Genomic DNA, 27,918 nt, shown 5'->3' on the forward strand with positions numbered 1-27,918 from the left:
TGGATGTGTGTATGTGATTAGGATTTCTAACGTAGCTTTAACAATTTTTCAGTCATATCGCTACGATGTCTGCAGTGCAGCAGTTTATAGTGATGTCTAGCATTGGGGCATCATGCCGCAGACACGTAGCATGATGTCCCACCCAGTCACATCATCCTGACACCAGGCCGACCAGTCCTAACATTGACCTCTTAATGCTGAGTGCCAAGTGAGGCAGCTGTTAGTGCCATTTTTGTAAGTCTTTGTTATGACTCAGCCAGGGTTCGAACCCACAACCTCCCACTTCCATGGCAGACGCTCTATGGTGGATATCAGCTTGCAACTATACAATGCACTTGATACCTACTTTTGACTGGTCAATGTACCCAATTTGACAGATCGGAACTATCCATTCTTTCCCCATATTTGGTAGTGAATAAAACTCATCAGAGGGTCTTCATTGGAGTTGCATGTTTATCAACAAAGTATTTCTACATTTAAGCACCACAATCAGTGTTTCTGGCATTAAAATCTTCCAAGGCAGCTTCAAAAGCATTACACTCATCCCCATTACAATTTTCTTTCCCATGAATTCCCTAAAAAGCCACTAGGGCTAAAGATCCTCAATGTTTTTGAAATCTGTTTTCAAGGTCTTTTTTTAACCCAAGTTTTAAAGTGGGAGGGTCTTAGAATAGTCATACATGTGGGACTATCAAAAATCATCCATTGAGCTTTACAGGAGGTGGCAGTCTATTGTACTTGGGACTGGGCTCTTCTGGCAGTTTCAGGACTTTTTCTTGATCGTTTGTTTTATATACAGCCATCCTAGTTGATTAAAATGCGCTGATTTAGGAATACTGGCTGCTTCGAGGATAAGTTCCTTTGTCTTAGATGTTTTTATCTTTGGTCTTCATCTGAACAGAAGCTGCTGATGGACCTTTAGGATGGGAATGGCATATTTTGCATTTCTACAATGTCTTTTTTGACAGTCAGAGCAGCTGCTGCGCTTTCCAGGGCTGTGATTGCAATTTTCTTTTTTGGTTTCAGCTGTGCAAACACTTCTTCCAAGCCAGCGGCAAGATCTTCCCATGTGAATTGCTGTGATTGAAGATTATTTTTGAGACATTCATGAATATCTATTTAATTGCAGATAAGTTATGATTGATCCTGGGCAGCTTTGAAGCATCAGTCCACATGCTCTGCTATGACACTGATCGCTGACAGTTTATGACATTTTATGCATTTATTGTGATTGTTAAACTGATTTGTTCAAACATGTGTGATATTAGAAAGTTCAGATGTTTCAGACTTGATTATGTCTCTAAAAATGATGCATTCTTCATAGTTAATAAACATTTAGAGTATATCTTATTTGACTTCATTTTCATGTGCAACTCAAGCCAAGCCTGATGTTTCCAAAATTAATTTTAAAAATGTAATTTTCCATGAAAGTGATTTGAACATGGAATGTTTCAATCAACAGTGTTACACACTAACCAATTAGGACACTTGTATATGAGAGATAAGAGGTCACACAAAAGCTTAATAGCACTAGCACAAAAACACGTGTGATACACACCTCCCTATTTTTGCCACCATGAAACTGAATCCATTTTAAATTGCCACAGATCACCTGCTTTTTCTAGTGCCATGATTCTTTCAGTAACTGGGTCTTTCTCACAATTATGGTGTACATGCCTTGTTTTATCAATGTTAAAAATTGCTTACATGGTCACACACTTTATACATCATCACAGCCTGTATGTGATATGGCAATTTCTATGTCTAAAAGAAATATTTAACATATTTCATGTAATTTTTTGTAATGAAAAAATGAGAATGTACATGAAAGACATGGGTGTCGGACTTGCAGAGATGCATATGATTATCAAAATTCATAATTCTAACATAAAGAGCATTCAATAAATTAACTTAAACCAAAAATTTCAACAAAATGAAAAAGCACCATATGCTTAAGTATGTATATAGATGCATCCACTCACCAAGTTTCATGATTATATGTAGCACAGTACCCACATATCATGCCAACATTCATGTGGCTCATTAGCTAAACACTAAATTTAACCCAAGTCAATAAAAAGATTAAATATAGGTCACAGTAAGCTTCTTTTTTTGTAAGTGTGTGGTACTTAGAAAATTGCATATTATAACCAAATTCATCATTCTAGTGTGACCAGTACCTGAGAAATGAACATCAAACACAAATTTAACCTGGGGCCCTGGGTGGCTGAGTGGTATAAGGCACTCACTGTTACAGATCACTGGCATCCCACCTCTCTCCACATGGGCTCAATCAACATAGGTATGTGAGAAAGCTTGCCAGTAGCTTCCCATGGGTTAGTGGTTCTTCATATCATGTATGCTGAGAATTGATTTTCTTTGTCTGGAAATATATGTCAGTGAATCTCTAATTTTGCAAAGTAACACAGTTAGGGCAAGGATTGGAGTTCATCAATTCATTTCTGTAATTAAGTTGTGAATTCATTTCAAAACAGAATCGATGGTGTTAGCACTAGGGACATATGTCTACAGGCATAGTTTGACTGGTAATTTATAGTGGGGGGTAATTGTTATCTAGGAGGTCTAATTATGTCACAGTTCGAATGTGAATAAAACAAGACATTAATTTATGATAATAGGGTGAATGGCTCAAGGTTTCCTGAAATAGTTTGCTCTGGTTTGTCTTGACCTTGTCATTCTTTACACTTAACCCTACACTGACATATCTGTAGGACTATTATCAAACAGACTCTAAATTAAAATTCAATTCATGCCCCAAGCAGAGCAAATCCCATCCCTCGCAGACAACAATTTATTGCTAGTCTAGCCCATATATCAGACTTAATGGTTATGTGTCATGCTGACCAAGACAGAATGTACTGTACAATTATTTCTATAAAATGTTGCACCTTTACAGTCACTTAACTACATTTATTGTATTTGTATGTGTTAAGTTTGTGAATTTAGCTTGTGACATACATTTATACACCATGTGTAAATACTGTTATACACAGACTCAAGAAACATGTTAAGGGATGCATCTTGATGACTATTATGTGCTCATTTTTTTCTTCGTTAATTTTTTATTGTCATAATCATGCAATATTTTATGATATTGCACTCATGTGCACTTCATACTGAACTCACATGAATAAAGGAACTACTCTCTATTTGTAAACAAACAATGGACGCAGATGCCAGCACTTTTGATTAATTTTATTTGTCTGTGGACGAAGTAAACCAACTGTTTGAGCCATTTGAAATTAGAGATGCCTATGTTGACAATGTGGATGAAATCATAGACCAAAAAAAAAATTCAACGAAGCAGGTGACTGAATGTGATATCACAAATGTGCAGCAATTGCTGTATGATAACTACTTTGCAAACAAATCATGTATACCCATGTATAATGTGCTTTACATTTTGGTTGGTTAAATTTGTTTCTGAATGAACTAAAGCAGGTGTTTCATGGACTACCACAGAGCACATGTTTTGCCACATTCCATGTTAACTTTTTTGATACAATGTTTCAGATTTAGGCAGGTGATAAATGCCAGATTTCATAAAATCGCTGGGTTCCTACAAATATAATGCAAGTGACAAGGCATAAACTGTCTTCTTAAGCTGGTAATAAGAATGGCAAAAAATACACTTACTGTTTTAGGTCCTGAATTTCTTCAAAATGTATTTTCTTAGTTCTGCAAATCCGAATTACATGAGCCATGTCATGGGTTCTCAAGCTTGATTATACATTTCGAAACTGTATTGTAATTTTGACTATATTCCAAGTGCAACTACATCCTCCTCACTGCACTCAAAATGAAACAAACATTATATTCCAGAGCGTCTTTTTGATAATTGCAATTGAAACACTTCATATTTTTCCCATATAATAATTTTAACATTCAAAGATAGAACTGAAACACATCTGCAGAAGTCATTATGTTGCTTCGTCACCGGTGAAATCTGATGTACTTCATGTAGAATTGGTATAGATAAAACCAGTCCATAATCACAAAATTTCGTAGAAATGACAAAAATACCAAATTCTATTAATTCCAGATCAAATGGAAAGGCTGTTACAATGCGCATTCATTCGCAATATGGCTCCAAATTTCAATTTTAAGTAGACCAAAATGCCATTTTTTTTCGAAAGTTATGTCAGGCGCATGACTAAATTCAAATCATCTGGGTGGAGTTATGTGCACATTAATAATGGTGTTGTGTAATAATGAATCTGCGCTTGTGTGTTTAGTTTGGAATACGACATACATTCAGTTACTTTGTTTCTTGATGTGTATTTTTGTTTATAAAATTAAGCCTTAAGTAGAACAATAAAATGGGCATATAAAAAGGTTACTGCATTGTATGGGAAAATATAACTCGTTTTGTCGGATGGATATAATGCACTCCCAAGATCATGCAGTATTTCCATCTGAAAAACTCGTTCATATTTTCCCATACAAATGCAGTAACCTATAAGTACTACACATCCATTACCAGAGTAGAGCACTGTGATAGATATTTTATACTTCACTGTTTTGGTTCAATTTTGCATTCTCAGGTGGCGAACTGAGCATAGCTTAGTTCTGTTGAATTATGATAGATGACATCTAATGTAGAAGAGTGGGAATATTGGTTATTCCAAGAAAAGAAAAAAAAAACCTGACACATATTTAGCTTGGGTATTATATTTTTATTTTTATGGAAAAAATAACTGTACTGCACAGTGGGGAAAAGAGCATCATCTCAGCCAAGACAGTTGATATTATGAAGAGGCCAAAAAGTGAGAGAAAGAAGGAAAAGAAATACGGCAATGCTGACCTATCACCAACTGTGATTTGGGAAGACTGAAAGCAACAATGTGATTCTGACATGTCAGCAATTTGAGTTCGATCAGTTACTTGATTATATGATGACATTTGTTCTATCAGCATAACAGAACAGCTAATTAAATTTTGCATAACTTTTGTAACTCTGTGTCTAGGAGAAAATCGATCAGTCAAATGTCCGGTTCAATTTCATTCTGTTTATGTAAATGATTAAATTGTTATATTTTAGATATGAAGGCTCATGCTGTTCTCTGTCTTTGCATAGATCTTTGTTATTCTATCCATTAATTTCATTTTTTATTTTATTGTTTACTCGATCTGGACAATAGCCTCTTGGTCAATCATATCTTTGATAACAATAGCCAAAAGCCATAAGGAGTAGGGAGATCACTAATCTCACCATAATCTGACAGTGACCTTCAGTGTAAGGGTGTAGTACTAATAAAGATGTATCAATGCATTAACAGAGTTTGAGAAATAATTATTTTTGTTTTTGTTGGGTTTTTAGGACATTTTTGGGGTCAGTTTTGAACCCATTACAAGTCCCACACTCTGCCAATGAAGTTAATGCAGTTCCTGCTTGAGAAAAGATATAAAAACTGAGCTGAAGGTGGTAAAGCATGAAGTACAGGTCAGTTACCTACTTTTGCAATAAAGGTGTAGTAATCTTCAGATCCATTTCCTCTGTAAATTTCATCATTTCAGGTATAACAGAATGTACTTTGGGTGAAAAACAACTCAGAGATAAATACAAAAACTTAAACAAAAACATACGTATAATGAACATGCAAGTACAAAGTTAGTCCCCTAAGCCCCCTCCACTTGGGGTAGGTGCTATGAAACCCATTTTAAACTTTTGCCTTGGACCCAGGAAGAAAGATTACTTGAGATTCAGTAAGACTAGATATTATCAGGATTTTCAACCTGCAGATGCTGACCCTAATGTCTTAGCCTGGGGAACAACAATAGCTACCCACCCACCCTTTTTGTGTGGAGTCAAGTTATATTAAGCAGTTTAAACTGCCACACTGCAGACATCGTAGCAATATGATTGAATTTTTTTTAAAGCTACATTAAAAATCCAAAACACACACACCACATACAAAAGAATGCAGAATACATTTTCCTAAATAATATAATTATTATTATATCTGAATATACAGACAAAAGTACTAATGATGATGGTAAACCTGAAAACAATGCTTGGCTACAAGAGGCATATGTTTATAAACACCTAATTTATGACCTGTATGTGATGGAAAATACACACTGCCTTTATCAGAAAGTTCAATGTAATACTCAGTCTCAATCCATCACAGCTGTCAATACTGACCACAGCTGACTGGCTAACAGCACCAGGCTGACCACCATTTAAATCATTCTGCAGTCAATCCTTCTCTTTACATCCCAGTGACACATAAGTTGTGAAGCTATATGGATGATTGTCAGCCAAATGAAGGGTAAGTTGTTGAATTCTGTTTATCCTAGATTTGTTATTAATAATGCCAATATTTTTTATCTATTGCCACTTCTGTATGCATCAAATGCAAAGGCAAAAATAGGTATACAAAAGACTTTTACTTGAAGTCAATGGTGGGCAAAACAAATCTATCTGACTTAAGGTCAGTTAAATCCCTAATTAGTATTGATCTGTGACACTGGAATGGCTGGATTATAGATTTACTGTAGCTAAAACATGCCATTTATACTTGCTTATAAGATAAGTCCAACTGCAAACTGCACAGATCCAGGTCTGCTATCACATAATGTTCTGGCAGATCTGGGTCTGTGCAGTTTGTTAGGAGTAATCAGTGGAATAAACAACACAAACCCTGATCTTCAGGTACATTATCAAGCAAGCTATATGGTACACATCTGTACATTAGTGTTCAATGAACATAACATTCAGTATGGTGCCAGATTACATTTTAAGTAGGTTTTCAAATGTTATCATGCAGTATCATGTTGTAAATATTCTGGTCTGCAATGACACTTGAGTGTAAACTAATGCATTAGTAAACATCTGACACACTGATGGCATAAACAGACTACTAAACCAGTCTATTCCAAACTCATTACACTTTTTGTCTGGTAAACCTGCATTATCTCAGATGGTAGAGCATTGGATTTGCAATCTAAGGGTTAGGGTTCATTACATGCCCAGGTCAGCCTGGATGAGCTAGCTGCCTTGGTGTGTCCTTTTGAAAGGCACTTGGCTCCCATTTCCTGGCATGATATAGCTAATTATGTGTTAAAAGTGTCATTAAAACCCATCCAACAACACCAGCCTATATGACATTAACCAGAAATTGTGTTTCAAAATGTTGCATATCCTGTTCCCTTTGCTATTGCTGGAAGCATTGATAATAATAGAAAACTGTAACTTTATGTACACACTGGTGGCAAATGGTCTTTAATAGGCAAAAATCATTGAACGGTGGGTTGTAATCAGAAAACATTAATTTTCACAGATACATACTGTACTGATAAGTAGAAAAAAAGCTTAAACATACTGGTGAAGTGTTCTTAATTGCTTAAAATTACGTAACAAAACCACTCTGGGGACCATTTAAACAAGGTATTTTTATATACAGGTAAAAATGTATTGTTTGCATTAAATGAGGCTAAATGAACCATTTCAAGGTCCTTAAACACTGCTGATCACTAGAACAGCTGGCAGTATTTATTCATTAAATATTAAATTGTCCTGATAGAGTACAAAAAAAAGCATCCAGCTAAAAGAATCAAAAAAGAAAGAAAAGAATGAAAGTGGCACATGGTCAAAGACTCATCAATCATGGTACCATATATCATCACTTATAAGACAAATTAAAATGCAAACTGCGCAAATCCAGATCTGCCATCACATAATGCACCAGAAGATCTGGGTCTGTGCAACTTGTTTGGAGTAATCAGTGGAACAAACAAAAGAAACCTTGATCTGCAGGTGCATTATGCTACTGCAGATCAGGATATTTGTTGTTTGCAATCTGAGTCGACTTATAAACGAGTATAGAGTACTTAAAAGAATTTGTTGCACCCAGCTACTTCTATACACCAGTAATAGCCATGTTTAACCCTGTGTTGTAAGGATAACATTATCCTGGTGCCACTGTGCTTTCAAAGTGTTTGATACAAAATACTACAAAGAAGTAGGATTATTCAATGTTCTTTTGAACATTATAGTCAAACTGAAAACAGATGGCATCAAATTATGTAAGTCTGTTATGATCCTCACTAACTATACCAAACCCTAAATGTATCAAATCACATGGTTCTGTTTAAATTCTGTGCCTCAAAAAGGGTTTTAATCACTGTTTTATATTCATGTCTTGTATATGTATTATGGCCAGGAAGTCAAAGATATTTCAGATTTTTCATTTTTAAAGTCAACTGATTAAAAAAACTGTTTCATAACAACAACAATAATAACAAAATTACCAACAATGTTAAATCAATAATGAGGTTAGTAACAAATCCTACATTTATTTCTGCAGTGGTTCCTCATCCTAAGACCCTCTACACTGATATCCCGCTCATAAATCTCATTAAACAGCAGCACTAAAATAATCTGATAGCCTGATGCCTTGGGCCAATCTAATTTTAGATCGGACCCATCCGGTATTCTCAGTGAGGTACCTGTCAGACTTGTCCAAAAAAATTCTAATTTGCCTGAGGAAACTTTGGTGACGATTATGAAATGTGTAAATGTATTTTCAAAATGTTGACATACCTGCCAAAACAAGGTGCAATCTAAATCAGATCACCACTGTCCAACATGAAATTGAGATCTGATTTTAATCAGATTGAATCATGGCGTGTCATGCCAAAAATATGATTTTGTTCTCCCAAACCTTGTGACACAGTCGTGTTTTGATAAAACATAATTTTCAGCAATCTTAAAAACACACACCCAACCCCACCAATTTCAGTATATGCCAATCACATGCAGCATATATAAACAGTAAACAGTCATGATTGGAACTGATGTAAAACTATCACTTGGGCAGTTTAAAAAGTGGCAATTAAAGGCAAAGAGGTCAAGTATAAACCACCATTTCACATATTACTTAATTCATTGACAATAGCTAGTCAGAAGTGTTTGAAGGCTGCAGTGGGTGAGCTCATTGTGTTTATTTGCATAGGTAGGATCAAGAAGTGGAACAACCCATTATAGGTAAATCAAAGTTATGATAGATGCATGTACAAGAACAAAAGTTATTACATATTATTACCCTGAATGAGAACATTTAAACCATATGTATCATACTTTTAACAAGTCTGTGAACAGTGGCAATGCTTCTTTGAAGTCAGATTTTACTACATATATAAAATGCAAAGCATGATCATTTCAGTTGTCGGAATAGTGTTCAAGTGTAATTCATTTTTGAAGCCGATTTAGAAAGCATTTAGTATTCTGCAAAACCAAATAAAAATAAATTTCAGAAGTCTTGGTTGATGGAATTTTACTTTGTGAAGCATGCTAGCGTAGCGATAAACACTAATGACACTTGCATTACCTTCGAACCCTTTTGAACCCTACTGATTTTTTTTTTTAATTGTAGCTATTACAATGATGTGTGTTAGTATTAAAACATGGGAAATTTTGGGCATGTGGAAATTGGAGTCCGGGCTTGTTGAATTTCGGTCATGGCTTGTGAATTTATTTAAGTCACCACCCTGGGAACTGTGTCTAAAAAAAAAATTCTTGAAGCACTGAACGGAGTAAATATTTTGTTCCATTTACCTAATCAATTTTACTTAATTTTAGCTCCTACCTAGTATGACTCAATTATATTCTAGTTCTACATCATTAAATACACTACATTTGTGTTATTATGCATAACGTTGTCATGGAAAGATAACTCAACATAAGGTGAACTTACTTATAATGCATAACTTAATATAAACTTTATGTATATACCTTAAACTTTAACATTCCAAATACAGCCAAGTGTTAAGCTGACAACTCTAAATAACTAATTTTAAGGCCAAATAAAATTGTTGTTAAAAGACTCATATTATAAAAGTAATTTTTATTTTTAAATAGTAGGAACTTGCAACGGTCCAGGACAAAAAAGCCCTGATTTGACCCTAAAGATTATACCCCACCATTTAGTACTAATCATACTTCTAATGCCGATGTACAAGTATACCAAGTTTCATCCTTTAACCTCCAATATCTTTTAAGTTACATAGCAGAAGTTTGATGTAAGATACAAGCACTGAGTTTTGACCTTGTTGATGCAAAATGATACCAAGTTACATCCCTTATCTTATGGCTTTAAAGTTATGGAGCAGATGGGAAAGTGTAATGAAAAAGCAAAATAATGAGCTATGAACATTACCCAAGGTAGGTCTCCCCCACCCTAAATTTCTTATCTTCTAATGACACACACACACACACACATACATATATATGTATGTATGTATGTACGTATGTATATGCACACAGAATGATTGCTTATTCCTTAATCACAAGCAGCTTTAATGCTACAGAGTGAAAATAAAAGTGGATAGAGAGATGGATGAACAGAAAGAAATGTCAAAATTATATCACCCACTTTTCTTCAAAAAGGGGTGGGGGCAACAATAATGAACTTTGAGTACAATTTCATAAGACTTAGCTCAATAGAGTTAAAAGATAGAACCCAACAAACATTACTATAGTTAAGTACTGAAAATTAATTAGATGATTACCAAGTCTTGGACAACCAGATCAGGATAATGGTCATCAATAATACTGTAAGGTCAACTTTTTCAAGTTTAATTGAATTTTAATTTATACGGTTAACTCATTTATCAAGAAAAATATTTTTTGATCAACAGTCTTCTTGAGACATCTAAATAATTAAATTTGTCTTTGCACTCTAATGAAGGTAATCAGATCAATGAGCATATATCTAAGGCAGCTAAATAGAAGAAACTATATTGATTATTGGGGAAAGCCTGTCCAATTATTGATAATCTAAACCATACTGGTTATTGGGGAAAAGCCTATCCAATCAGATAATCTAAACCATACTGGTTATTGGGGAAAAGCCTATCCAATCAGATAATCTACCACATCTTCTCACTTATAAGTTGAATCCAAATGCAAACTGCACAGACCCAGATCTGACATCACATAATGTTTGTTTGGTATAATCAGTATACCTTTGTCTGCATATGGCTATGGCAGATCAGGATCCTTGTTGTTTGCAGCTTGAATCGACTTATAAGCAAGTATAGATGGTAAACTATACTGGTTATTTGGGGAAAAGCCTTTCCAAATACAAATAATCTAAACTGTTTAAAATATTTTGAATCATGATGCTCCACTTTCAACAGAACAACAAGTAACTTGATCATACATTCAGCAGTATTCAGTTCCTAGTGTCCCAGCATTTAAGGTGTGCACTTAAATCTATTTCGTAGATCCTGAATAGTGTACTTCCACTGTATACATCATCATACAACTGAGTACTTCCACTGTACACATCATCATACAGTCGTGTACTTCCACTATATGCATCATCATACAGTCGTGTACTTCCACTGTATTCATCATCATACAGTGGTGTATTTCCACTGTATGCATCATCATACAGTCCAGTTGACAGTCAGCATACCAGTATGTGGAGTAGCCTGCCCGGCAAACTCATCCTTAAAGGAATGTCACCACAGATCAGTCTCTCCTAACTGTACAACATCCAGAAATCTAGCCAGCTGGCCCAGAGACCATTTTTAACAAAAGGTAAACAAATTTACAGTACTGGTATATTATTTTATATGGATATTTTAAATCCTAAAATAAGCGTGGCATATGCTTCATCCAAACAAATAATATGCTGTTATCTCTACAAATGTTTATTAACATCTCAAGATTACATGTTTGAAATATTTATATACTGTTGCCAAATTTGTTCATGGCAGTTAAATGTAACTTTTATCACATTATTAGCTTTATCATGCAGAAGACATTGGCCTTTGTGTGTCTCCCAATTACATGGAGGCAGCCACTCTGGCTGACCTTGATGGGAGTGGCAACCCCAACCCTTGGATGCTGAGTTGTGAGACAGCTAAGCTACCATGGCTCCCATTTTATATTTCAAACCAACTACCACACCCCAACCAGTACCGTAAATACTCACTTATAAGTTGAGTCAAACTGAAAACAACAAAAATACTGATCTGCCATAGCATAATGCGCCTGCAGATCAAGGTCTATGTTGTTTATTCAACTAATTACTCCTATCAAACTGCACAGACCCAGATATGCTGGCACATTATGCAAGTATAATCAGTACATGTAGTTCATTGGTATATTTGTTAAGTGCAAATCAATTTGCATATATTTTTCTATTATGTCTTACCTAACTTTTACCCTTAAAATCTGTAGTAGTTATGTCCTTATTCTATATCCACTGTATTCTTTGTATGTACTGTTATCATGCACATGTTTCACTTTCATATGTACAGGTTTTATGCAGCCTTTGAGAAACAATCGTTTCACAACTGACAAGGTGTTCAGTAAAAGATCTCAAACTCAAATCTTTGAAAGTCTTCGTAAGTCCTTTCTTTCCCTTCAATGAATTTAGTGTATCAGGGGCCCCGAGTGGTCGTGTGGTCTAAATCACTCACCATTATGGATCACTGCCATCTCACCTCTGTCTGCATGGGTTTGACTCTTGGGTTCAGCCGATGTGGGTATGTGAGAAAGTTGCCAGTTGCTTCCCATGGGTCAGTGGTTCTTTCCTGGATTCTTCCTCCATCATTTATACTGGCCACCATGTATAGCCCACCTTGTGCTGAAAAAACGCACTAAACCCTACAACAACAACAACTTGAGTGTGTCAAATTCTATCTCTTTTGCAACATAGACCACCTCAAGCATGTACACAAGTGGAATTTAAAATTAGTTGACTGTGTCCTTTAACTGCAAGACTGATGAGGTCTAAGTATATACTGCAAACCTACAGTTATGTTCCTAAGTCTGCATGTTGAAGCTGCTACTTCATTTGGCAAATCTACCACCCTTATCATTAATTTATTATCCCACAGTCGGCTCAAGCATACAGAATCTTATCATTAATTAATTACCCAAAAGTGAGTTCAGCATTAGATAATGTTATTTTAATTTGTTACCCCAACAGTGGGCATAGGGAAATAGAATCTTATCATTAATTTGTTATCCCACAGTGGGCTCAAGGACAGAGAATCTTATTAATTTGTTACCCCATGTGGGCTCAGGGATACAGAATATTTTCAATAATGTTATCTTAAAGTGGGCTTAGGGATTTAAAAAAATCTTATTAAGTTGTTACCTCACAGTGGACTCTTGAGATACAAAATCTTATCATTAATTTATTATCCCACAGTGGGCTCAAGGATACAGAATATTATCAATAATCTATTATCCTACAGTGGGCACAGAGGTGGAGAATCTTTTTAATTTGTTATCCCACAGTGGGCTCTAAGATACAGAATCTTATCATTAATTTGTTACCCAACAGTGGACACAGGGATACAAAATCTTACCATTAGCTTGTTAACTCACAGTGGGCTCAGGGATACAAAATAGACCTGATATAAATGCACTTGATTGTCATAAAAAACAAGGGACTTGACCCTTTTAAACAGCTGTGGCTTGTGTAGAAACCATGACTCTGCATTTTAAAGTTTTTGAGCTTTTATCTTTGTTTTGTATGCTCTTTTGGAGATAACTAAACCTCCCCAGCATTGTACAGCTAGGACTGTTAAACCTTATAAATGCACAGACATAATAATTTGCTTACAAAGTCAATGATGCACTGCTATTGAATTTTGTGGACCTGATGTGATAATATGAATGTAAGTTGATGCTGTAGGCTTAACAACATTTTCAGCACATGACAGTCTATACATAGCTGCCAATATGCATTGTGGAGAAGAATCTGGGAAAACCCTGGAGAAAACCATCAACCCATAGAAAGCTACTGGAAGCTTTCTTATATAACTATGTTGGCTGATCCAGAAACTCAAACCCACAAAGGTGAGATTCATATAAATGGAAGCCATGCTGATCTGAATAATCAAACTTAACATTTGAATTATTAACCAATTCCAAACAAATGTGTTGAACTTTGTAAAAAATGTTCTTTTGATTTATAAATATAAAGTCTTTCAGTGTAACAAAAGGTGACTATGTGCAAGGTAACACGAAAAGATTCTGTATTATATGTACAAACCTTGGGCAATTGCTAAATGAGATAATGAAGACTTAAAAATTAGTCTCAGCAAAGTGTAATGTGTTTAGTTATTTTAATGCAAGTTGTGATGGTAATTTTAATGCAAGTTGTATGGTAATTTTAATGCAAGCTATACAGGTATTTTATGCAAGTTGTATAGGTCATTTTAATGCAAGTTGTACAGGGTATGTTAGTGCAAGCGGTACAGGTATTGTGAATGCCAGTTGTACAGGTAATTTTAATACACAGGTTGTACAGGTAATTCTAATCATTTAAATTGTCTTCTGGTGATAATGAATGATGTGGACAACCAGTGGAAAACAACACAGCTATTAGTAAAATCAGATGAAGATCATCACCTCACTTGATTTGATAAACTGTAAAGATTTAGGATCCTGGTTTTTGAATAGTCCTGAGAATTTGAACTAAAGCAGAAAGTGATGTACGCATGGCCATATTCAGTGACTCATCAATGGCCTGGCCTGGACTCCTTATAAAATCACAAAGAAATTGGCCTCATTGTGACTAGATGCAATAATTTTATACATTTCTACATTTCATATGTGACTGGTCAATTTATCCACCAACTGGTTCAACCATAGTATATTTCAATGGAGAAGTGGATGTAAATAAATAGCATGTTGTTATGCATATCTATATTTTTTGTAATTCCTGGTGCATGATTTTATTTCATTTGTGTAATTTTTATTCATTGCTGCAAGCTGTAGTGATTATCATTAGTCAGATTTTGCGTACGTGACAAGAGTCTGTTAGGAATATTAAGTGTGTAAAATTACTAGGATCTATCAATAGATGTTTATGTAGGTGTTGACAATTACTACTAATAATCTTAATAATAAGACTTGTTGATGACTTTGGGTTAATTTCTCATTTGCTGATGGGGTTTGGACAGTTCTAGAACAATTAAGTAATTTCCCACTGGATGGGCTTGGTCACATGAATCGGTATTTCAAAATATTTATAGAATAGTATGATCTGTCATGTGAAATATAGTCATAATAAAAGGTGTATTATAAGGTGGGATCTGAGCAATCAGATTCATTCCTATTTTGGAGTCATTCTTCTTTCTTGTGTTCCAGTTGTAACATCAAGTCTGCAGATGTGTTTTATTTTGTACTAAGATATTATTTGTGAGGAAAAAAACATTTATTTGGGCTGTTCAGTGGAAACAGAAAGTGCTCATTTCTTTAACTATAATATTATCCTGGAACTACTGTGAATTATTCAAAGGAGTTCTAGACAATGCCATTTTGACAGTGTCACAATTCTTGGCAAACCAGTACATTTCCTTTTCATTCTTTTGGACTTTAATATAACTTTTTCAGGATTATATTGGATTTACTTCATAATGCTGTAAGTTCCTCTCACATTTTTATCTATAACATTGTTAATTAAACTATTTATAAACTTTTACAAAACTTGTTGGTTTTACTTCTTTCTGTTACTTAGTTTATGACCACAGAGTTGTAACACATGTAAATAACAGATTCATATTTGGATAATGGGGATTCAAAATTTTAATGACTTATTCTGTGTTCATACAAAATGGTTTGCTCAAATAAATTACAGTAAAAACTCTGTTAAGTGAAACATTCATAATCCCAATTACAATACGACATGCTCTTATAAGTTGAGTCAAACTGCTAACAACAAAAATCATGATCTGCCATAGCATAATGTACCAGCAGATAAGGGTCCATGTTGTTTGTTCCTAATAAAATGCACAGACCCAGATCTGCCAGCACATTATGCAATTGCAGATCTGGGTTTGTGCAGTTTGGAGTTGAACTCATCTCATAAGCAAATATATATGTTACTGTATATTCTTGCAATGATTCAAAGTTAACAGCAAACTATATTGACCCAGATTTGCCATGCATAATGGACTGGCAGATCTGAGTTTATGCAGCTTGTTAAGGATTAAACAACAGTGTGTGTATGTGTTTGTGTGATTTGGATTTTTAACGTACCTTTAACAATTTAAGCCATATCACTGATGTCTGCAGTGTGGTGGTTTATAGTGATGTCTTGCACTGGGGCATCATGTAGCATTATGTCCCACCCAGTCACATTATCCTGACACCAGGCTGCCCAGTCCTAACACTAACCTCTTAATGCTGTGTGTCAAGCAAGGCAGCTGCTAGATCCATTTTTGTAAGTCTTTGGTATGACTGAGTCAGGGTTTGAACCTGTGACCTCCTGCATCCAAGGTGGATACTCTAACCATATAGGTTAGCGGAGTGGTCAGTAAACAACAGAACAAACAATCTAGACAAATCAGGATCTATTGTTCTACTGTGTAGTCCTAACAAAATGCACAGATCCTGATCTTCCAGAGCATGATGGCTTTTTTCTATGGCAAATAGTGATTCCAAATCTTCATGTCCAGATTTTCTTCAAAGATAACAAAAGGGATGGGACGAATGGGTAGATTAAACTTGACATGTGTGATTAATGGGTAGATTAAATTTGACATGTCAACTGTGATGTCTGTTTCAATTTGAAAACCCAATGTGTCACTTTCATTCATAATCTTATTCATGTATATCTTGATGTCCCCCTCACCATTTTATTGACATGACACTGCATTATGCATGAGAGATCGATAGATGTGCAGTAAATCTGCTGATGAAGTCATCAAAGTCACCATAAATTAATACTTTTTCACGTTCATTTGAGTAAATGTACATTCTGATTTACAAATAATGTTAATTCTGAGCAAAAATTATATAATTTAATACTGAAAGTAACATCTCCCTAATGTATCAATGGCTCTGTTGCAACATATATATATTTGCATGTACTGACCGCAGTCTATCTTGTCTAATCACTTATTCAGATTTAAACCAACCCATGTATAATTGCCATAGTACTCACTATTAGGCTCTATCTATGAGGGAAATTTATACACCATGCCCTAATTAATTCTAAGCAGGTAACAATTCAGCTGGTCCTGTGAGAATCAAACATTCTAATGTGATATCAAAAGAAAGCTGTATATACAATATTGTAGATATAAAACATGTTACTACATTTAAAGACAAAAATGAGCCCCAAAAACTGAGGAAAAAAATAATGAAGATGTTGGTGTTGGAAGAAAGGTGGGGTGGGGTGTTGGATAGCTAAAGGACTTTTAACTTCAGTTCATGTGGCACAAATGAAGTAATTAAATACATATCAGATATAGGGGTGTGTGTGTGTGTGTCTGTGTGTGTGTGCATGTGTGCATTCATGTGTGTGATTTTGATTTTTAATGTAGCTTTTGCAATTTTTCAGTCATACCACTTCAATGTCTGCAGTTTAGCAGTTTATAGTGATGTCTGGCACTTGGGCATCATGTTGCAGACATGTAGCATTATGTCCCACCCAGTCACATTATCTTGATACCAGGCTGACCAGTCCTAACACTAACCTCATAATACTGAGTGCCAAGTGAGGCAGCTGCAAGTACCATTTTTATAAATCTTTGGTATGACTCGGCTGGGGTTTGAATCTCCAACCTCCCATATCCAAGGCATATGCTCTAACCACTTTGACCACCAAAGCAATCAGGGATACAGGCTTAAAGACAATAGTAGTGATTAAACAAATCTCTTAGTCGCAATTATATACATGTGGACTGTGCTTTTTAAATCTCTTTTTTTAATCAGTCGCAATGGCTTATTAATTTCAAAGTTGTATCTATTATGGAGCAAAAATAATATTGTTCAGTTTCTGATGGTATGATAATTTGTACAGTCTCAGAGAAATGTAATGAGGTTTCTGGCGTGAAGACCTACAGCTACATGACATATGACTTTTAAAAAGATTCATGTTTAATATACTATAACCAAGTCAAAGCTTTGTGTGTATAATTTATGCTAATCTTTTATGTTGATAATAATAGATTGAATCCTTTTCCAGATTCCTATTTATGTGTAACATGAAAGAGTATACCAACGAGTTGTTTAGAATTTCCAATAGAAGAAGATTTCATTTCACAACAGACTTTGGATTTACTGTATCATGAGTTTGTCTATTATGCACCTGCTGAAATTTAAGCCATATTTCAAAAATATGAGGGGCCCCGAGTGGCTGAGTGGTCTAAAGCGCTCTCCGTCACAGATCACTGCCATCTCACCTCTGTCTGCATGGGTTTAAGTCTCGGGCTCGGCCAATGTGGACATGTGAGAAAGCTTGCCGGTAGCTTCCGTGGGTCGGTGGTTCTTTCCAGGGTTTTCCTGGGTTCTTCCTCCACCATTAATACTGGCCGCCATGTATAGCCTATCTTGTGCTGAAAAATGGCGTTAAACCCTATAACAACAACAACAACAAAAATATAAACTCCATATTGCGATTAAGCTTCCACTTTCAACTTGCTAGAGTTATAACAAGAAAACTGAGCTTTCACTTTCAACTACTTTGAGTTACGACATGAAAAGTAATTAAGCTTCCATTTTCAATTACCTTAAGTTATCATATGAAAATTTAAGCATCCATTTTCAACTAGCTTGGGTTATGACATGAAAATGCATGAAAATTAAACTTCCATTTTCAACTGCCTTGAGTTATTACATGAAAAATCAGCTGCCACTTTCAACTACAATGAGTTATGACATGAAAATGACATGAAAATTAAGCTTCCATTTTCAACTACAATGAGTTATGACATGAAAATTACATGAAAATTAAACTTCCATTTTCAACTACAATGAGTTATGACATGAAAATGACATGAAAATTAAACTTCCATTTTCAACTACCTTGAGTTAAGAGAAGAAAATTAAGCTTCCACTGTCAACTATCTAGAGATACGACCTGAATGCCCATTTTTAAACATGGCCATTGCAGTATGGGATAAACTAGTGTACTTGCTTTACTTGTAAATGCTCTCATTGTCAGCTGTAATATCAAGCTGTTTGTGATAATTTAAAATGTAATTAACCAGTCTTTGTACATGAATTAAACTGTTTAATTATTTAATATTACTATCATACAGTATACCTAATATTTACACATTTAATTATCCATGTGCCTAATTAGGATGGTTATCTGAATTTGTTTTCTTACACGTTTGCTCAGAAATGTATTTTGACCGATGAGTATACAGATGTAAAAAAAAGCAACAAAAACTGAGGAAAGTAATACTACAACATGCAAATGTCCCAATGATGTTGTACATGTAAGAAAATGTTATAAGCATGCTGAATGATGGGAATGAAGGGGGTTGGGGGCAAACTATACTACTGTTATTCATATGAATCACTAAACAATAAGACAAACAAATTTTTTGGGCATTCTAAGAGCTGAATTATACAAACTGCCTAATTTCCAACTGTGTTTCTAAACGCTGTTAAACATATGAAAAGTGAAATTCTGGTTTAAAAAAATATCATAGTTTCTGCCGATAAAAGCTCAGTTTTTGACTCCATGTAGAAACTTGCAACATTTTTCTCTTCAAAAGAATTATACTGGTCACATACTTCATAAATGACTCAAAAATATTTAAAGGTTACCCTACAAGGGTAGCTTTATTTCACTTTAAAGAAAACTTGAAAATAATTCTCATATTAGATCAAATAAGTAGAGAATGGCCCATGATTTTGGTCTACCAATAAATGTTGATATGTGTGACATCATTATGTAGTAAGTCTAATAGGAAAACCCAATTATACCTCCAAGGTAAACTACCATATATACTCACTTATAAGTCAAATTACAAAACAACAAAGGTCCTGATATGCTGTAGCATAACACACCTGCTGATCAGGGTCTATGTTGTTTCTTTTCCTTATTATTCCAAACAAACTGCACAGACCCAGATCTGCAAGAACATTATGTGATGGCAGCTCTAGGTATGTGTAGTTTGCAGCTTGACTTGTCTTATATGCAAGCATAAATGGTAGATAAAAGAACAGGTGAGCTGTTCTTTTACACCTGTTGGGGGAGTGGTGGACAGCTAGACCTACTCAAGTATACTTCCTTCTGACACTAAGGTAATTTGACAGTGAGCCAAAGGTATTATAGACTGGATATTGTAAGATACATCTAAGATGTTACTGGTAACTTGGTTTGTAAGTATTAAGTACAAATTTGTAGATATATTCTGTTCTTTCATTAAACTGTATCATGAACTGTTCTTATTCCTGAGCACCTAATCTAGTAGAACATTTTGGTCTACAGTGTGTGGTTTAGTATTTCATAAGTGAAATTTTGTTTAAAACTTTTTTTACATTTTTATCTGCCCCTGGCAATTCCCAGGTCAATTAATAAATACTCATTCAAAAGCCTGAGTAAACACCTCATCATGTAGACTTTTGTTTACCTTTTTACTTCTCATGTTTGTTAGCATGCCTATTTCCAAAACTTTACCATAATCTGATCAAGCAGAGAATTATCCAAACTTTATTTTGCAACCTAGTTTACTGAGCTCTTAACAAGAATTTTTTTAAAAAAAGAGATAGTTTACTCCCTGCTTTGGAACTGAATTTTTTTAAAAATTTGATTGGCCATTTTGTGAACACTGCAAAACACAAAAAGTTTATGCTACTATACTGAGTCTTAGTCATCAAACATTAATTATGCACTCATGAATGTGTGAAACACCTTACATAGAGTTCAAATGTTATAAAATGATGAAAAAATTGTATTTGTACTGTACTTTACTGGATGACATGAAAATTCAATTTTGTTTGTCTTATATCAACATATTTACATAGTAACCTGTTTCTGATGATGATCTATTTCCAATACTATAACCTGTACACATTAAGGCAAATCAAGTGCATTATCAAATGAAAATTATTTGAAAAAATACTGTTGCTTTTTCTACTGAAAATATGTGTAATTAAAATGAAAAACAAACAAACTGACTTGATGGACTAGACTCCAACATCTTGCAAAGTCTAAAGCACAAGCTTAACCAATATGCTCAGTTTAACTTCAGGAATAAGACACCTATAGCCAATGAATAAATTGCCTCTTAGTGAACAAGACTAGTTCAGGGTGCATTTGATTATACTGTATGGAATAAGTGTTTTCAGTGATAAAGAACTATCATTTCGAACATGCATGGAAAATATGGAAACTGAACTTCTTCCATAGTTTATATTGATCAACAAGCCATTATTCAAGATGGACTGTGTTTTGTACAAAAAATATGCTGCTTGTGACGTATACAAGGATAAACATCCAACTTGTAAAAAGAAAGAGTGAAGTGAGTGACATATATAAGGATAGACATCCAAATTGTAAAGACAATTATGATTTGAGTGACATATACAAGGATAGACAACTAACTTGTAAAAACAATGAGTGAAGTGAGTGACACATAAGGATAGACATCCAAATTGTAAAGACAATGATGAGTTGAGTGACATATACAAGGATAAGTAAAGTGATATATACAAGGACAGACATCCAACTTGTATCAGCTGTGATGAGAAGAGTTAAATATATAAGGATAGACATTCAAACCAACTGAAAACAATATTAATGAGTAGAGTTAAATATAAAAGGATAGACTTCAAACCAACCTGTTAGTACAATGACGTGTAGAGTGACATATATTAAGGACAGACATTCTAATTATTGACAGGTGAACCAGACAAATTTGCCAGTGGAACTTATTTTCAACTACAATGATGGTATATCCCATTTTATATAATATACAACCCTTTATATGCCATAGGAGTGAGTATGGGGAGGATTTAATCAAGATTTCAATGAAAGCATTTCTTGGGCTTGTCTAAATCCTGATCAGGTATATCAACATCTTTGTTTCTTACACATTTACAGTATGCCATAACTTTGGAAAGATTTTATATATTGATAATCCTGGTCTATGCCACCCAGACGTTTACTATGACATTCAATAAGTTAATGTATCTTACATCATCATGTAGGAATGTTCCATGAGTCACACAGCACTAATCTTTACCAGGCAAGCTGTGAACACATTCTTATAACCTTACCACTGCCTTTTGTTTGAACAAGTACTGACAATTATTATTTCAAAGAGCAGAAAAGAATTAGACAGAAAAATACCCTTAAGTATTTCACATTTTATTCACTTTTTCTTCCTTATCAAAAAGATTATTTATCCAACAATAACTCAAAACCTTTGCAGTTAAAATACCGTAATAAGGATGAAACTAATTACCTGACCATTATATACCTGGTACAGGTTTTTTTATATTCCTGAATGCCAGGAAGTGGGAAGTGGTAAGTGCAATTATTCATGTGGAATACAGTAGCTATGGACAAATGTCAGTATAATAAGAGAAGTGTAGATTACAACAGGTAGCATATTGATATACATTGTAAAATTCATACATGTCTGTGAATGAACGAATACCAGTAAAGACATACTCTTGTCATAGTGTTGGATTCTGATAAGGTGTTTTTTAATATGCAAACTCGGAATGCATGCATGATAAGGTTTGATCAGGTTTGTCTGTTTACTTTTTCTTCCTAAAGTTTATTATCCTGAATCATTCCAACATGGACTGCCAAAATGTGTAAATTCCAGCAATAACTCTTTCTGCAGCAATTGTTTACATTTCATCTCAGTGTGGGCCTACCACACATTTGTCAGACTTAGTGTTCTTCACTGACAACATTCATTCATTAACAGGTGAAACAGATTTGCAATAGCACGTAAGTACTAATGAAATCAACAGTATAGTTATTTTAGTCTAGCCATGCCTGTTATTGTAGCCCATTCATGTCTATATTCAGTATCCAAACAGTGCCTTTCATTGGACTGAGTATCTGCAGACCTGATATAAACAATATAATACAGTCACACATAATTTCAAATGGGACCATTGAAGAAACAAAATTAAAATACATTATATATTTACAGTAAAATGCTTCAGAAATACTACACTTCTTTACCCTTAGGCCCTTCATTATATCAGTACCCTGTGATAAGACATGTGGTAATGGATCCAATTTCATTACTCTATATAGTACCCTGTGATAAGACATGTGGTAATGGATCCAATTTCATTACTCCATATAGTACCCTGTGATAAGACATGTGGTAATGGATCCAATTTCATTACTTTATATAGTACCCTGTGATAAGACATGTGATAATGGATCCAATTTCACTACTCAATATCAGTACCCTGTGATAAGACATGTGGTAATGGATTCAATTTCATTATTCTATACAGTACGCTGTGATAAGACACATGGTAATGGATCCAATTTCATTACTCTATATCAGTACCCTGTGATAAGACATGTGATAATGGATCCAATTTCACTACTCAATATCAGTACCCTGTGATAAGACATGTGGTAATGGATCCAATTTCATTACTCTATATCAGTACCCTGTGATAAGACATGTGGTAATGGATCCAATTTCACTACTCAATATCAGTACCCTGTGATAAGACATGTGGTAATGGATCCAATTTCACTACTCTGTATAGTACATATATTATGTACTGCATTACAAGGTGATCGTAATACATGTAAAAGGTGGTATATAATATGAATCGACTGTTATAACGAGGGTTGCTGCACATGAAGATATACCTGTTTAAATATGAGTCATTGGAAGATAATATATCCCCCCAATCTGTCCCTAACTTAAACAAAGACTTCATTCCATTTAGCAATGGAATCTTTGTTTGTCCATAGCTTTATAAATTTACATTCAGTAAAAAAATCCTTTAAGTAGAATATCCACTGATTAATGAAATTCACCTTTAAATGACAGACCAAAATGCTGATCTGACAGCTGATTTTATACAGGCAGATACAAGCCAAGCCAAATTACTGTAACAAAACAATATCCTACATATAAAACTGTTGAAACGTTTACCTGGAAACTGCATATTTGTGTGAATAACTCTGAGGTAAGGTAGAATATGCTGGAAATTTTACATGGAAAAAATACATTAATACTAAAGACCTTTAAAAACACAATTTACATAAGTGATCATTCTCATGTATTTAATCAGAGAATTAAAACTTAATGGGTCTCTCAAACACCTAGCTGATTCTTAATTATGTGAAGCAAGAGGCAAATCTCACTGGTAGGGCAAATATATTATGTTTACTGTGGTAATCCTAATATAATACATTTACTGTGGAAAGGCTAATACATTACCTTTACTGTGCTAAGGCTAATACATTACATTTACTGTGGTAGGGCTAATATATCACATTTAATGTGGTACAGTTAATATATTAAGTTAACTGCAGTGACCTTCAATATTACTCCTTACACATGGGGGACATTCCCAAACTTGTCTCCTTGGTTATTCTGACATTTGTCCTAATATACTTTTTTCTTTACTTGTGCGTTTCACTATATGAAAATGAGAAAAGCTAATGACACTTAAATACTGCAGTTTACAATATGTTTTATGCTGTGCACACTTTTTAAATATGAATATAATAACAAGTCAGTCAGGTGTGGTGGTACTTTATTTAACTTTAGCAGCATTAAAATAACTTGCTTTTGAATTGATATTATCTATGTCATGGCTTTTTGTAAAAATTTCAATTTGACACTCTTCATACTGAAGTCTTACAAGTTACTTTCAGAATAAAGTCTTACTAGTTACTTTAGACTATAAGTAAATAACAGAAGTATTATGCTACTATATGTAGGACTATGAATCTCGGTATTCCTACATAAAGGATACTACACAAGTGTTTACATGGTATGACATTTATGAAACAAGGTGAATAATACTCTATGCCACAAGCTGTTTGTAGCAAGTGGAATATTGCATTATTCAATGACTTTCATAAATTTTATGTTATTTCCTTAACGTATTTCCCTTTACCCTCATCTGTGCATCAGACACCCCATAATTTTTAATCAGGTCCCATGTTCTGACACCAGGGTTTGCTTTTTAATCAGTCTGACCCCCAGTTCTAACACCAAGAGGATTTCTTTCTCTCAATCTTGCAACCCTAGGGGCCACACTACTGTTGCATAAGCACGAGTTTCAGATTCCTCTTATCACATAACCTTAATATTTGTCAGTGTGGAAAATGGTTGCATTACTCTGTGATATTGCTATGTGGCAGCGCTAGGAGTTATGCCACTGTGGCAATGGTTTTTATGAAATAATGTCTTGATGATAGTGCAAGTGAACATTACTGTGATAAAAAGATGTAATCTATTCCTAAATGAATTCAGTTCAGGCAAATATGGAATACTATTAACAGATAAATTACTACATGCATTAAAAAAACTACCTGCAGAAAGCAGTAAATCCTAGAGAGTTTGTAAGACAATATCTGATCTTAGTACTATTTAATGCCTGTTTCAGAAACTGGGTGATGCTGTGAAGTTCGCTTAGGTACAAGAGAGTTACAAGCCCCAGGAACTGACTTCCAAAAAGTGAAAACTGCTGCTGATGAAATTTGTTCTGGAGCACATGCACACTGTTTATTACAGATTGAAGAATTTTCAGTTACTATATTTCTCGTGTGTTCCAGAGTGTTACATACTCATTATTACAGACTCAAAAATCTTCAGTTGCCATACTTTTCATGTGCTCATGTGTTAAACGCTATTTATTACAGAACCTGGGAATTTTCATTTACCACACAACCTATGCATACACAAGATGAGAGACTTCCTTGACAATTACAGGTATACAGCATGAGAAATTGGTACTTCATCCCTTGCTCCCTCATCTGGCAGCTGTAAGATACAGCCTCCTCCTGTTGATGTTTATGCTTTTATCAGTGCCATGGATCTCTTCATCATAGACAGTGTACACAAATAACCCCTGGTTATCTTGCAGGACTGATAACACTAACTGATGATCATCTTGGATAGGGCTGTGGGCCCCCTGTCTACACTCAGTATCATCCACTATGTGCCTATAGCTCTTGTTTTTCTTGTGAACAATACTGTGCTTTTTCTGGCATGGGATGAAGGTGCGTTAATTGGTCAGCACAGCTTAAAATACTTTGTGTAATAACTGACCTATGCTTATTCATTTTCTAATTGTAAGTTGATGGATTCCTATATTTGTATTTACTCATCTATCTCCATACTTATATAGTTTCAGTTGGTCAAGAGGTTACAAGAAGTCTATTCACAGAAAACAACAATCCACTTAGCAGCAATACACATTAGCGGTCAGATGGTATATACTGGAGAAAAAAATCAACCTGCTAGATTCCATTAATATTACCATTCAAACATAACTTCAGTGTCAAAGCTTTTCATTTATTACCCTGGAGGGATACAAATAAAATTATGAGATAAATCCAACAATTTATATTGAGAATTCACCAATATCAATTTATACAAAAAAATTATAAAAATATTGTTGTGCTGTGATGCCAATAGTTTACCACCTACTACTTAAGCTAATGTGATAAAAATGTAATTGTCTCCAGGTCTTACTAATTAGTTTAGTATACAGATTGGTGGCTACAGATTTAATTCAACTGACTAACAGTTAAAAAATATTCCCTCATGAGAACTTGAGTGTATTCCTAAAAAGGGATCCATTATATGCCAGTTACAGCTGAGTAAATGTGCATAAAGAGGGGTCTGATGATTTCAAAAGGAAGGCAGCACTTGGGGGTTTGACCTTTCTGTCTGACTCCAGGCTAATGTGTTCTGACAGCATTGGATTACCCCACTGCACCAAGGCAAGTTTAAATGTGATTTCATATTAGATCAAAGTCAGATGAACCTTGTGAATTCAGTTATTTAGGAATATAGTGTGTTACAAATAGTGATGAAAGGTAGCTAGAATGATATGAGCCTGCCATGGGTCCATGAATTTGGCAAAGGGTCTCAGTATATGTAGCATGTACAATTCTTTGGAGAAATGACATGTATATTCATTTATGTACATGTAAAAGTAAACTGGATGATTTTTAGCTGGCTGCCATCCAATTCTTCCTGTAGTTTCTGTGATACATTTTTCCTCTATAAATAGAATAACCAGTGTTTTTAAATATGGAGCATGGAAAACACCTCATAATGAAGCAGATTTGTATTTTCCTATCTCTATGTGTCTGTGCATGTGTCTGTCTGCCAGTGAGTAAATGGAAGGTTCAATGGATAGCAGATTCAGAAATGGGGAAGGGCACTAAGCAACAAACAGAAGAAAGAGACAACACCAGGGCTGGGGTTGTTTTCCCTTTTAAGCCTCTAGCTGCTGAATCTGATTCAGACCCTAGCTATGCAGTGTTAATACCTGAACAATACCACTCCCCCTCTCCATTCACTTCACATGGAGATGCAACTTCACCTGAACTCGGACAACAGCCAGATTCTAAACAATCTTCTGATGGAAAACATTTACAGCAAGTGTCTATAAAATCAAACACAGGGGGAATTTACTCCCTGATACAAGGTGTTACAGAAGATACTTCAATCCTAAAGGTTTTGACTCACAGATATAAAAATACTGTACAGCAAGGAGGAACAGGAGGCATTTTTACTTTCAATGATCAAATTAATTTTGCGGAATTAAAATCTGAGCCCAAACCACTTACTGAACAATCCAGTGAAATGGTTGTGGTTTCTATAGCAACAGCAGTAGCAGCACTATTCAGCCTAAGTGTTATGGCTGCATTGTTTGGATGCTGTTGTCGCAAGAAAAGACAGACAAACAAAAGTGACAGCAGAGACTCACTTAAAGAAAGTTCAGAAAGTGGAACCAGTCCAAGTACTGTTAATGTGAAACAGGAGCCCTCCACTAATAGAGACAACAATGCTGTTAGGAATAACAGGTGAGATTTGATAATTTAAGGTTAGAAGCATGGCATTCTAGATTTGTATAGTTCATTCTAAAATTTCACACTCATGCTAACTTGCCCCATCAACTGTGTCTAATGCATTGCTCATGTAAGCTGCAACTTAAACTTA

General features: G+C 34.8%; 2 protein-coding genes across 5 annotated transcripts in view; one reads left to right on the forward strand and one right to left on the reverse strand.

Annotated features, from left to right (window-relative positions):
- The window catches only part of LOC149805991 (set1/Ash2 histone methyltransferase complex subunit ASH2-like), a 172,536-nt gene that overhangs the window by 44,266 nt on the left and 100,352 nt on the right, over nt 1-27,918 (reverse strand). The gene's annotated exons all lie outside the window — the stretch shown is intronic.
- LOC149805992 (uncharacterized) overlaps nt 11,345-27,918 on the forward strand; it is a 53,721-nt gene continuing 37,147 nt past the window's right edge. The window contains exons 1-2 of one of the 3 annotated variants that reach the window (XM_089950797.1): nt 11,345-11,569; nt 25,349-27,782. In XM_089950797.1, coding sequence (XP_089806923.1) covers nt 27,004-27,782 — 779 coding nt within the window. In that variant the 5' untranslated portion in view covers nt 11,345-11,569; nt 25,349-27,003. The remainder of the gene's footprint in view (nt 11,570-25,348; nt 27,783-27,918) is intronic. The other 2 variants (XM_089950798.1, XM_089950799.1) reach the window with 2 other exon arrangements.

Source organism: Sinohyriopsis cumingii, chromosome 2, assembly GCF_028554795.1.
Source record: "Sinohyriopsis cumingii isolate HCF-2022 chromosome 2, ASM2855479v2, whole genome shotgun sequence".
Taxonomy (NCBI): domain Eukaryota; kingdom Metazoa; phylum Mollusca; class Bivalvia; order Unionida; family Unionidae; genus Sinohyriopsis; species Sinohyriopsis cumingii.